Source organism: Aplidium turbinatum, chromosome 11 (genome assembly GCF_918807975.1).
Source record: "Aplidium turbinatum chromosome 11, kaAplTurb1.1, whole genome shotgun sequence".
NCBI lineage: Eukaryota > Metazoa > Chordata > Ascidiacea > Aplousobranchia > Polyclinidae > Aplidium > Aplidium turbinatum.
Window position 1 is genome coordinate 21,426,063 of NC_137482.1, and position 14,346 is coordinate 21,440,408.

General features: G+C 37.4%; 1 protein-coding gene across 1 annotated transcript; it reads right to left on the reverse strand.

Annotated features, from left to right (window-relative positions):
- Window positions 1-205: 205 nt before the first annotated feature.
- On the reverse strand, window positions 206-12,417 carry LOC145779846 (ras-related protein Rab-21-like). The gene is made up of 6 exons (XM_082591502.1): window positions 12,295-12,417; window positions 7,466-7,525; window positions 6,312-6,419; window positions 5,742-5,805; window positions 4,662-4,805; window positions 206-3,530 (listed from the first exon to the last, which is right to left on the reverse strand). Exons 1-6 carry the CDS (start codon window positions 12,415-12,417, stop codon window positions 3,379-3,381), a joined length of 651 nt encoding a protein of 216 aa, XP_082447628.1. The 3' UTR covers window positions 206-3,378.
- Between the last annotated feature and the right edge of the window lie 1,929 nt (window positions 12,418-14,346).

A 14,346-nucleotide genomic window follows, 5' to 3' on the forward strand; every position in this document is an offset into this window, starting at 1 on the left:
AGTCCTGACGGTCAAAGGGTTAAGCCTTGTTTTAAACTGAAATCCAGTTACATGAGAAACATGCGACACAATTTCTCAGGCCCCTAGAGATCAACAACCTGCACGTTTGGCTTTTAATTAACCTTGAAAAAAAAAACTCTTTCACTAGCTTTCAGGGACACTTCAGGCAAACATTTCTATACAAGGGAACGTCAAGTCAATTTAAAACCCTTTAGGTAATTTTTTTATTGCGTTAAAACAAATAAAATCATTGCAAACAACGAGCGAAGTAAATTAAATATCAAGGAAAATCATATTAAAATGCAATTTAGTAGGCGCATGAATACGTAATACGTATAGGTTTATGATGATGAGTTAAAAAATGATTTGAATTTTATTATTGTCTGTTTAATTGCACAAACACAAAAACACCTAGAACGCTGGACCAATCACTAAAATGGACACTATTCCCGATACAGCCTATTATTGTAATGTTTTTAAGCTTAATGTTGATGCAATTCGAGCAAAAAATATGTTAGGAGTATGAGCGATTTTTAACTCACCCCGATAGATAACTTGGGCTATATTCAACAAATAAATCAATAGTTATCATGTTAATGCTATATGGTACTTTATTAATCACAAGCATTCGATTTTTGTTATATTATGATAGAAATGAGTTGATTCTAAAAAGCAGAACTTAACATGAAAAGCAGTTAATCAAGCCCTTGGGGGTCAGCTCGGCCTCATAAACCCTTGGGGGTCAGCTCGGCCTCATAAAACAGATGCATATCGTCCCAGTTGGTAAAGAGAGATGCTTCAAAGAGATTACCTAACGGGAGCACAACCCTTTTTTCCAATAACTGCAGACATTGGGCTCTTTTTTGTTTGCATTGTAACTTAAAACTACAGCACGGTGCCAGTGCGACCCCTTGCGGCCAGTGTAGCTACATTGCCATAATGGTAAACCAGCGTGTGTTTTCATGGAGTTACGTCAATCCATGCTCTAATTCACATATGCATTGGCAACAACTCAAACACACCTTTGGTCTTTATTTTACAACGTAATCTACACTTTTGCATGACAATGCACACACGTCACACACCAAACAAATCAGTAATTTTTTCATTGATTCAACGTCTGCAGACATAAAAATGTAATGACGTTGAATGTAAAAAGGACAGATTTTTCTGTTTGGGATTATACAGCACATCATCAGGGTGACAAGCCCAAAGTTAGATTACAAAACTGTTCTTGGTTCAGTGTTATGAAACAATGAAGAAGTATCACGTCTACTGATATTGAATATATTTTGGCTTATTGCACACGCATGTAATGTAATCAAGACACCTGGGTAGAGTTGCAAGCCCCTTTAAAAGATAAATTAACACTTTAAAATACACAAATCGATTTACATAACAGCAAGATTAATAAAATTGACAAATTGAATGAACAATCGTATAGCCAATATAACAAAGTATAAATACAACTATGCAGCAACAGAAAACAAGCCAAAATAAATTTATAGAAAAAAGTTGGTAATATGTTTCTTACCTCAGATGGGCCTACAATCTAACACACTATATATCTTTAATACACTGCCAATAAATCTAATATATATACTGCATCATGATACCAATAGCGGTCTAGAAACTTCTACACGCAACTCCACAATTTTACGGAACATTGACATCATACGCAAAACATACGTGAGATTAAGTATATATCAACGTAGAAATATTAAGTTAACACACGTCTAGTTAGAAATCACGATCAAATTGCACAATTAAAAAGCCAACATGTAAGTATTTTTCATCTGATCATATAGTTATAACAATTAATGTTCAACCAACACTTTAAAATTGATAGTACTTGCCACATCACATAAAGCATCTTACTTCTAATCCGCAAGCTGCGTTTAAGGAGTAATTTAAAGTAATGTGGAGTAAGTTTCCATTGGAAGATTGGTGATAAATTATTTTCTTTCACACAGAAAAGTAGACAGCAAACCGTACCGTCAAAGAGCACATGGCGAGACTGTGACGGCAACAACAGGGCGATTCTCGGCAGGGCCAATGAACTGGTCCAACACCGAAGGGATTAAAGAGCGAAAGTCGCCACAGCGATTCCAAACAAGATAACCTTGTAGATAAAGATATAAAAGTAAAGAACAACATACATCATCTTAGAATGCAGCCAAGATAACAGTGTCCTTGACACAATATGTATGTTGAATGTTGAGTCGAGGAGAAAAGTTAAGATAGCTGTTCAACACAGCCGCAAATGATTCCGCAAACGTTAAACTAATGCAAAAGCGGACTGATTTGCTGAATGCAAACGCTTTAACGTTGAAACAACATTTTGAGATGTCGACATTGAAATCATGATTCAAATGCCATAAAGACTATATTAATAAATCAGATAACTAGTTAAAATAAGTGAAAATGATCATGAAACAACAAACAAAACAACATTATAGAAAGCACAAGAGCCATAAAGGACCCTCTGAACAGCCATAACAAACTAGACCAGATTTCGTCTTTGCAAAGAGACTGTTTTCTCAACCAGCATTCGTTGCTAATCTATTCGTAGATTGCGGTTTTCAAAAATCGTTTGAAAGATCAATTATATTTCAGGAGGGGCTACCGCAATAACATGAGATTGCATCAAATTAATAGATAAAAATTGCATCAGTGTATATTGGTTCAAAACAACGAAAAAAACAAAACGTCAAAGTTTTACCACCTTTCAAAAAACAATTCTATGAAGCGCACTGATATTATGGCAAAATTGTAAAGCTGCAAGCGACAACAGAATAAAACAAATATAATAACGTTTAACCTGTGGGTAAGGGCCGCTGTGGTTCAGGGAAGACTTCATGGCAAAAATATTGAATTGTACAAACGATGATTTTACGATAGGCCTGTTTTGTTTCTCTCCTTGAAATATTTATACCCTATGTTTATTTAGCAACGTATTGGTATTTAAGTACGAAGAAATGTGCATAGAAGGTTGAAAGAGAAATCGGTTTATTTGGAAATAACTGGACAAGTAACTCGTGTACTGTATATAGTATACCCTAATAATAGAAATATTCAGGAAATTAGAAAAGTTATCTGACAAAAACAATTTTCATCTTTCGCACTTGCTACAGCATGGCAAAACTACGAACTAAAAAATGTGTGCAGTGATTGGCAATGGCAACACAAAAAAATCTCTCAAATTTAAGCAAATGCAACATTTTCGGATGCCATACGAGTAAAAAATAGGAATTAACAATGAAGAAGTAGTGTGCGCTGTTAAAGCGACAAACAATGGTGAATTGCCACAATGAGACAACTTTCCGCTCATTGGAGTCGAAAGCATCAGTCACTGTTATCGAATAATAAGTGAACTCATCAACTACAACAACCCGACTTCTGTGCCGAGTCCCCCGCTTCGTCACTCACAACGACGACCCCTCGGCCTCCCCTTCCAGTGCTCACCCCCGTCCCGATCGTGCCCGTTGAACGTTTCGCCTCACTCTGATGCTCCGACACTTGCAGCATTCCTGCAAGAAAATAGCGCTCAGCCGTGATGACAAGCATCAGAAACATTCGATTTCATAGCGTTGGCGTTCTCGTATGGCTGCTTTCAAATCTTTTTAAAGCAGCCGTTGCCATTCAATGTGGTTACCCCGCTTACAAGGGTGCTGTTTATACACGTTTTCGAGGTTGTCAAAAGGAAACTTCGCAAAAACAACTTGTGATAAATTTATCATTTTTTTACAGTAGGGGCTTTATAGTCACCTTGCAACATTTTTTCATTTGTTATTAAAAGTTATAAAAAAAATAGGTCAAAAAATAGTTAGAATACATCAACTCTCTTAAGAACAACATTGAGTTTGCAAGACACTGTTTCCGCAAGCAAAGAATCATGAATCTGGTAGGCTACAGTACATACAAAAAAGCTTTCATGGGCAAAGATACATTTTTTTTCCAAACACCAAACCAATCCTTTCTTACATTGGCTTAAAGTCTTAAGACGTTGATTTAATGTAACAATGATTGATGTGTTCACTGGGTTAGGGAATCCTTGGTCAGTAAGGGTAGTTCCGTATTGCCTCGATTCAAGCACCAAACGGCGATGTTCAGTTGCTCACTCAGAGTATTATTTTGACATCGGCAAATGCAAAGTGTCAGTAGTCTGTTAACTTTTATAACCTTACACAACAACGAACAAAAACAACCTTTGTAAATGAAAACGTTCATTGATGTTGAACTAACGAAACGTTCAAACGCCGTAATCCCTAGTGGCAAACATTCTTGCTTATTTATTGCCCATAAAATCAGTCAACTCATACCTTTTCAGTCAATCTTGCAAGATGGCAACGTTACAAGAATACTTTGCTACAACGAAAAAACAACTTTCACACAACCTCAAAGTTACTCATCATGTTCATTTATTTAGTTGTCACAAGTTGCGATTTTACATCGTTTTAACGTCGCTAGATGTTGAAACGACGCAAAAATAACAACTTTTTCTGAATGGCCAACAATCGGATTTCCCTTTAAGGACAAGAAGCTTGGTTCATTAAATCCAATAAATTTGCATCATGCTCTGTTTAATCCTGATTACAATTCTGATTGTTTAACAACGTTGAATTAATGTAAGAATAAAATAACTCTCCGTGGCCACTCACGTTTCGTCAGACTCAGAAAGACTTCGTCGATTCCCTTGCGCAGCTTAGCACTGGTGTGAATGTGCTTGGCACCAACAGACTTCGCATATTCTTCCGCTTCCTCTACGGAAACGTGGCGGTTTTTCTCCAAGTCAATCTTGTTGCCTGGTAAAGAGATAAATTTCTAATATCATTTGAAATATCTATCATAGCTTGGTTGAAGTCACGCATAAAAATATATGTGAAGATTCCAGATACCTATTTTAACAAAACAAAAAACGTTGTCGTCGTTCGTATGAAGAAGAAAGTTTGCGATCAATCGAATGGAAGAGCTTGGAGCCAATTTTTCGTCAGTTATCAAGTCTGCGGAGGCCTGTTATTCCGTTGGGAGGGGAATACATGGGACAGCCAAAAATGATGTGTTCGGGTGCTTGCTCCGTCGCACCGCAATGACACGCAGCAGAGGCCCTCATGCCTTATCGTGCAAACAAGCATTAAAACGCCCAACTACAGTTATCAATCGGTTCAACGCAACCCTTCCCGTCTCTGAAGCTCAAAGCCAGGTTTATTTTAGCTAAAAAGTAAACATAGCAGATGCTTCCAGTCTTTCTCTTTAAAGCAGTAAAATGGCATAAATTGTTAACGTAAACTAGTTCTTCAAAAATCAAAAAAATAGGCAAAGCGTTGAAATAAAAGTTTGACTGCAGCATAAACCAAAACCAGTGCACTCTTACTGATTTTAGACAAATGATACCCGGTCGTTTTAAGGTCTGTCAGTTAGCATATTGAATATTGATGTGCTGTAATACGGATTAGTTTTGTAATCTGGTTCGCTACCATACTACAGTCACATTGCTTTAGATTTAATTTTACCCCCCCCCCCCCCCCCTAACAAACTTTCTGGGGCTTAAATTTTATTGCAGATATTTTATGTATAGAGCATTTAAGCAATATCAATATTTATTTATGTCAGGGAAATTCTAAATCTAGGGTATATAAATGTCGAATATTTTGGCGATTGGAAGCTGTTACCATTCTACAGCATGTGCTTGTGCAGCTTTGACATGACAAGTTGACAGTACCAGGCGAAAGTAACCTTACCTGCAATACACAAACATATGTCTTGACCTAGCATTTTTCGAAGTTCTTTCACCCAGTTCTTCACCTAAATGAGCATTGCGAGCATATCAACAACAGCAAGGAAACACAAATATCACATTTATACCCATAGAGACAATTTATTAAAATCGTTTTGAATGGTAACTACAATTCATAATTAATAGAAACTTATTTTCTTGAAATAATCATTCCAGTCAGTTCAAAAACGAAACACTACTATTCAGCAAAACTCGCTTGTTCAGCAAAGTCTGTTCATGAGTCAATTACTGTATCACGAAATAATTTAATTCTCACAACGGCAAACTTATATTACCGGTACTGTTTAGTGTTTATATTTTGGCGAGGAGAATGTTATTCTATTATATTATTATTATTCTTTTCGTTATTCTATTATACCATAATACCATAAATCCTTTAATACCATTTTGACTTGCATTCATCGCATTACAACCGCAATAAAACAAGCCACGCTTCATGATTTCAAAATTTCCATAGGCTAAATAAATAATTATAAAATTTTATAATAATCCACAATTCTGTGAAGTACTTCACCTTTTGAAACGAGTCTTCATCAGTAATATCATATACCAGTATGGCACCATTACTATCACGATAGTATATAGGACCTAAGGCATGGAATCGCTCTTGCCCAGCGGTGTCCTGCAATGTGGTGATTTCAATAACATATTATGTGTGTTATTCATTTCAGGAAATAAGTTTACAATTTATTGCAAATATGTACAATATATTTTGTAGTGGTTTAAATGTCAAAATTTAAATTCAACACATTTTCACTGTTTCTTTTATAGCTTTTGTTAGGTTTTGAATCTTATCCTCGGACAGACATTTGACATACCCTCTAAATGTTTGACATACCCTCTAACACTTTTGAAAGTCAAAATACTGTAATTTTATTGTTTTAAACTTGTGCCATTGAATAAATTTATTATAAATTTTAATATTGTAGTGTAATCTGAAATTGCTTAGCATTTAGCCAAATGTAGAGTGATATATAATTGTCATTGCAACATGGCCGATTTGAATGTTATGTCCCATAATTAGAAAGGAGATACTGCTGCTTGCCAAAATGGGAAGAAGTTTCTTCCATGGAAAATTCTTCCATGCAGACCTGATTCTAGACAGCGTCTCCACATCCAACTGACTGATTAATCATATCACCAAGATAGCAAAAGGCAGTAACGCATTCATACTAGTCTTCACCTACTGTAACTTCAAGTGCCAATTTTAGGTTAGACCTTTTCACCAGAATGTAATCAACCAGAGTAGTTATAGGCCCAGACTTGTAAGCTATCAACCACGAAACAGCTTTTTCAAAGAGTGCATCAGTCACAGAAAGATTGAGAGCAACACATAGATCCAACAGTTTAAAACCTTCAATGTTTCTTGTATGGAACCCAAGGCCACTGCAGACACCCCTAAAACCATTTGCAGATTTACCAACGTGACAACTGAAATCACTACCAACCAGAGGCAATTCATTGTCAGGGACAGCAGCGAGGTTACTTAAGAGTATGTCACAAAAGCAAAATACAGTAACAATTTTTATTATTATGTTATTGAATACAATAACAAAAAGAGATGCAGTATTTTCATTGCACTGATGTGACTTTCTAGAATAGATGTTAGGCTAACCAATTAGTTATATCTAATAAAACCATCTTATACATACAAAGTTGTATACAAACCCAAATCGAAAGATTGACACGTTTTCCAGCCACATTCAACTTTTTGTTTAAAAACGACGCCTGTGAAAGAAGAAATCTATCTGTTGATATAAATATATCTTTTTACAAATCAAATATAGTTATTACTATCTAACTAAACCCTTGACAGCCTGTTTCACCTAAAAGGAGGATCATCAGAAGGTCCTTATTCAAATAGAATGTATACAATTCAAGCCTTAGAGCAGCCGGCGGCCATGGCCGCTAAGTAGTGCTTGAATTAACGCCGGTGCCACCTCCTCAGTCGGTCAAGTTTGGCTGCCGGTTTCTTCTAGCAAATTATTTAATTTCGCAATAGACTGATCGTGGATTAACTGTCGAAAACTATGTAGTATCAAAGAGTGACGCAGAATTAGGTCAGCGCATCATAATCACCACTGTTGTATTGTGCGGAAACGTTTGCTATTGTATGGAATACTGTACAGCAGGGCTACTCAACTGGCGGACCGCAGTCCGAATACGGACCTTCTGGGTGTTGAAAGTGGACCTCGAGCTTCCGGAAGAATAACTTCATTGCCACATATTAGGGCCTCTTAAAACAGATTTCCATTAGGGAAAAGCAATTTTTTGTGATTATCCAAGGAGCTGGGGGCTTCGTCCCCAGACCCCCCAACGCTTTGCTGTCTTCTCTAATGTGCGATCTACCTACACAGCTGCACTACAAAGAAACACAATACATTTTTTCCTTTTTTATTTCTTTGTTTGTGTCAGACAAAAATCCGAGTCGTGTTGATGATGGCTATCCCTCGTCTTCGAGAATGATGGCCTTTGGCCCTTTGCAATAAAATAAAAGCTAACGGTGAGTTCTTAAATGGCTAATGAGTCCAACCCTGGCTATAAAAGTTCGGTTACATTTGGTACATTTAAGATCCTTTGGGAGAGTTGGTTGTGGGTGTGATTGTCGTTCTTTTCTTTGCATTTTTTTCTTTTAACCTTTGAGATCTGCTCTTCTCAAACGTGGCAACACCTTCATGAGTGGCAGATCTCCAAAGCAGCCAAGTCGTGTTACATACTACCTGAAAAGTGTTTCGGTGCTCGTACTAGTTGTTTAATTTTCGTGGTTGCATGTGAAATATTCACCGGACCGCAAAAATATTCAACTTGTCAAAATGAACCTTTGCTAAAATTAGTTGAGTAGCCCTGCTGTACAGGCATCGAAATTCGTTTTTGTTGACGGCGAATAAACGTGTCCGGTCTGAGCAGCTATCTCGGCGGACACACCAGTTTTAGCGTCGATCGTCATGTTTTATCGCTTTATCTTAATAATTCTTCTCCATTTGAAAACTATAGCTACGGTTTAGAAGGCTTTTTAAAATTTCAGCAAATTCACTCTGAAAGGCTTTCACCATACCAACAACGTGCGCTTGAAGAGTCAAAGCGCTGTGTAGCTGCTTAATACGCCGCATAACCGATTAACTTCCATCGAACGAGGTCGTGTGGCTTCTTGCGTCACAATGCTTTGGGCACGAGTCGGAAAACTTCTAAACTAACGTTACTATTTTCTGCTGTGCAAAGTTTCACAGGCTTTTTTCTTTAGGTGTATTTTTGCTTGTCATGTGAGCGAAAGTGAATTTTCCCTGGGCCTTTACTTTTTTACTGTTACACCAAAACTTAACAAATTTGGCTGCATCTTGCTGTAATGGCCTACTCGCATAATCTAATTTTGTAACCAACCTTGCCTTATCAATATTACTCGGAGATCAAAGCCAGACACAGACATTGTGACGTAAGACTTGAACTAAGTTGCGCGTAATTAGTGTAGAAGTACCGGCAGTGTTTTTTTTTAAGGTGTTTTGGGGGACCGAAACGGTCCCCCAAATTTCTCCAGCGGTTTCTCAAAATTTGGACTTGCAACTACATTAACCTAATAAATAATTCGTTTAAGCAAATATGGCTATTTTTTGGTATTTAAATGAAACACTTGCGGTCTCTTGAAACTACTTAGCGGTCACCCAAACCAAACCTTAAAAAAAAACATGAGTACCGGTACTCCTATCGATTCTTAGCGAAGAATTCACCTTTGTTACGCTGATTCAATGTCACCAATCGTTGAAGCAACGTAAAAATCGAAAGTTTTCCTGCTTCAATGGAAGCTAAGAGATACAGTATTCACATTTTCTAGATGCGCAGGAAATTATATTCTCACAACAATTGTTCATGCTATGCAATGACGATTTGTATCGCTAGTTCCTGTGTTATTTCTCAGCCGACAAATATAACCAATCTAGATGGTACTTCCCGCGGACATCGCATGCTGTGACGGCGGACATGTCCACCGTGAATTTCGAGGCCTGACTGTATATCCAGCTGCGATCACCAGCTGTAAGTCTTCGTTGTAATTCTCGCCGTTTATTTTAAAAAAGTGTTAATCCGAAGTGCTAATTTACATCGGCTGGCAATATTGTCGTTTTTATATCGATTCAATGTTGTCGGACATTTAATCGTTGTTAAAAAGGAGAACTAGGTTAGTTGACATCCGAGGGGAAAACACGTGTCTTCATAGTTGAGAAATGTTCCCGCTGTGTGTTAGTGACTTCAAGTTCACACCCTCAATGGTGACAACTGACATTATAATGGTATAAATGGTCAGGTTTTATGAAAGGCGGTATGCAGTTGAAACAATTTAGTGTGGTCACTGGTAAGATGGTCCCGCAGTACTGGATTACAATCCCGATAAAGCAGTCATTGCATGGTAAAAGTGAGTCCCATACTTGATCCACGCATTGAGGGATGAGAAGATAAAGTTCTCATTATACTAAGCCTTCGGCACTAACATTGCATGATACAACGATTCTATTGCAGGACGTCGCCAAGACTTCAACAACGCTAAGTGATCATTTTAGCATTGTTGCAAGTTTAATTCTATTTACTTGTGCTATCGTTATTTGTATTTTAACCTCCAAGCATGCAGATTTGGCCGCCAAGAAGGAGCTCCCGGTAGGCCACAATGACTGCCGGCAAAAAAAAACGAGTTTTAAGGCCTACAGAATTACATATATTGATATTCAGTTATTCACTAAACTAACTGTTCTTCAAATGTAATTGGTCACTTTTCTGTTCATTTTCAGAAAGTGTAAATAAACTTTTTAATATACAGAATTTGGAAATAGGGTTTGAATCATTCCAAGCAAGCATAAAGCTCATTTTGAGCTAAAGGCTTTCAGCCTTTGAAAAATTTTGACCTGTTAATTCTGTTTTACAAGATGACATACTTATGATCATTACAATAGTTGAAGTCATCAATAAACATAGCTGAGAGTATATATGATACATACTTGATCAGTGTATATGATATATACTCTCAGCTGTGTTCAGCTGAGACAAGAGAGGATGCGTTAGCCAGTGGTTCTTAACCTTTTTTTCCCCAGCGCCTCTTTTCAGAGATTTCCATAGTCTGGCGCCCACCATAATATAAGGGCTGTAGCCTACTAATGACATTTTCTTCCAAGACTATAAGGCTAGCCTACAGCCAGTAGTAATTAGTTATTAGTTAGTAAGAAAAAACTAGTTTAAGCCGACGTTAGTTTTAATACTAAAAAATCAGCACAGATGTGCCTTAAGGCTCTTAACTTAAAAGTCTTAAGGCACATCTCTGCTGATTTTTTAGTAGTTAGTAAGAGTTACACTAATAACCATTATTGACTGACTATTATTATGACCAGTCCTTATGGTTTGCTTGCACTGCCTGCCCGCTGTCCCTGCCAAAAGCTGACCACAAAATGCCATTTACTTACTACAAGGAAAGGGAAACAATGCCCATTATCAACAACAAAGGCCATGCACAACACCATCCGACGTCCACGCTTGTCGGATGGTGTTGTGCATTGTGCTGTATAGGCCAACATAGAATGCTCTGAGAGAGAATCACTACTTCCCTTGTTAAACACCAGCAGAACTACTAAAGCAAATTTGCAGTGAGGAAAATATCGTTACACCTTCTGAATGTAGCGCCCCCTATAACGCCCCCTGAATATTTCCGCCCCTCTAAAAGTTAACAGCGCCCACTAGGGGGCGGTAGCGCCCAGGTTAAGAACCACTGCGTTAGACAGATCGATGTGGAGGCAGGGTGTGAAAGCGATAGCGGCACTTGGATGTGAATCCGGCCACCCGCAGTAACAGGGACATAACAGGATTAAAACTGGACTACTACTGCTGCTACTACTGTGTGTCATATTAACTTAGGAAAACAGCAACACTTTAGTTTACAAATTTGACCTTTTTGCATAAATCTCCATCAGGGGTTCCCAACCTTTTGAAAAAATTAAGAAACGTCATTTTAATTAAAAAGCTTCTTTATTATAATGTTTATACAGTAACCCATTAGTTAGAATGATAAACTGATATAAATGCAACACACAATAAACATGATAGTAGCCTACATTAGGCCTAATCAGCTGATGCAGTTAATTTATAGTATTTTTATTAAATTTTAATTTATTTCTTTTGTTATATAGTGTTGGAGTGGAGTTAGAGATAATAAATTAAAATAATTATTTTTCAAATTTTTCCATGGCCCCCTTGAAAAAGGCTCATGGCCCACTAGGGGGCCATGGCCCCCAGGTTGGGAACCCCTGATTTACATGAATACTTAAAATAGTTCCTGTGATAGGCGGCAGGCCTAAACATCAGATCTAAATGCACGATGCATGAGCAAACCTCATCATAAAATTATGTGCTTCAACACCGACATTGTAGTACAATAAGCCATTTTACAAAGGAGTGAGTGTTAGCCTAAATATTCAGCATATATATATGATACGTAACCAATCAAGAAAATATTTTATGCATCATACTTGTAGAGTTGTAATATGCTTGTCATTGAATTTGTCTTCACAGTAACGTAAAACTAGTGATGTTTTTCCAACGCAACCTTCACCAAGCAAAACAACTTTGAAGTTTTTCAATCCAGCTGCCATTGTGGGATCACTTTTTTAGTATTTCAAAAGTTTTTTGATCAGTTAATATCACTACAAATTTTCCTAACATATATAACTTACTAAACACTAAATAAGTTTATCACTAGAAAAGAGATACTGTTATGAACATTAAAGTGGGCGATTTTCTTCTGTATTATATTGTTTTTTAGCAATCTAAATGCTTAACCTTTCACTAAAATAACTAAACCCGAGGACCTAAAGATGCTTTCAAATGATGATGGATCCAGGTACCTACAGAACATTAAATTTCCATGAATGCAGTGACTATGGTTACTATCTGGGCTTGTATTTTCTTTCTTTGAGGCGGCCCAAATGCTAAGGGTAAACTAAAAACAAAGCTTTGGCAACTCAAATTTTTTCAAACTAAAAATAAAGTGTAAGTAAAATATTAGCACATATATATGACCAATTTCTTTTAACTTTTTAAGTCCGCCCCGATAGCTCAATTGGTTAGCGCGTCACTTCTGGAACGAAGAAGCTTCAAGATCAAGCGGCGCTGGTTCGACTCTCGGGGTGTGCGCTTGAGCAACGCACGTTAAGGACTGCTCTCCATTCAGCGGCATCTAATGGATGAAATAGTTCCCCGGCAACAAGACTTCAACAATCGGAAACTTCACTCTGTCAATCTCGGTGACCGAGCCTGCGTCAGTGATTCAAAGCCTCTACAAGTATGCGAAACTGCCAGGATTAAGCTCTGCAAGAAGCTTTCCCAGTCCGAGGATAAAAATTCAATCAATCAAGTTTAGCTATGCAACTTCACCAAATTATTGTTCAATCCACAGTTTTTTGATAAATGAAACTGGTTTATCTTGAAACCTCAACATGCGTTTTCATCTGACCCTAATCTAAACTAATTTCTGACCAAAGTTGCCAGGTAGTGTGGGAGTTTCTTAGACAGTAACATATTTGTCCAAAATGGGGTCAAGTAAATGATGTAAGATACATATTAAAAAGTGTTTTTTATGCTCCAACACTTCACTGATATGACAGAAAATTAAACCAGGGTTCGACCTTAACTTTTTTTCGCACTGGCCAACCGGACCATTGGCTCACCATTTGCACTGGTCCGCACGAGATCGCACTGGTCCGTCCGTTTACTGATAAAAACAAGATTGTCGTGGGAAAGCAAGAGGCCAACCCAGGGAAAACCACCTTAAAATGACAATAATGAATGGTGGCAATAACATGGAAATATACAATGGCAATAACAGTACTGCTAATTTGCATTCATCAAATGCTGGCATTTGCACAACAATCTAACCTCTTAGTGTAATTTATTAAGTTAAGAATCGATTTCGCTATAGTAATAGCATCTTCAGCTAGCACATGTAAAAAAAGAAGAAAATTTGAAAAATACGTAAAACGAACAAATAAAGCAAACTCCGATGTTATCAACACGCATAAAAATTATATTTTAAATAGATGGTTAGGCTACATAATATTAAAATCAAAACCTGCAAGCCTAAATCTTAACTGGTGTTCTCCCACGATTTCCAACAATATACTGGTGCAAAATTCAAGAAATACATTAACCTGATCACTTGTCTAGTAGACGAGTCAATATACGAAAAAAAGGCACCTTACCCCAAAAAAATTGATACAAAAGGCCCTTCAACGGATTCCGCCACCAATGGGCATACTAAACAACATACCAAAAGTCCACCAAAATCGGACCTCCAGAAAGGGGCCATCCTCAAGGAAATGTACGGCATATTTCTAAATAATTTTGCGTGTTGGGTAGATGGTGGTATTCAAGTTTTTATTGTTCTTGTGTTTGTGACATCATAATCACATGAATGCGTGCATAGTCGCATCACAATGCAAGCAAAGTTATCGTTGTTAAAGTCGAAAAGATTTATTCCACCAGCACTTATAAAAGAAGTACCGGTACTAGGGACTCTGAGGGTC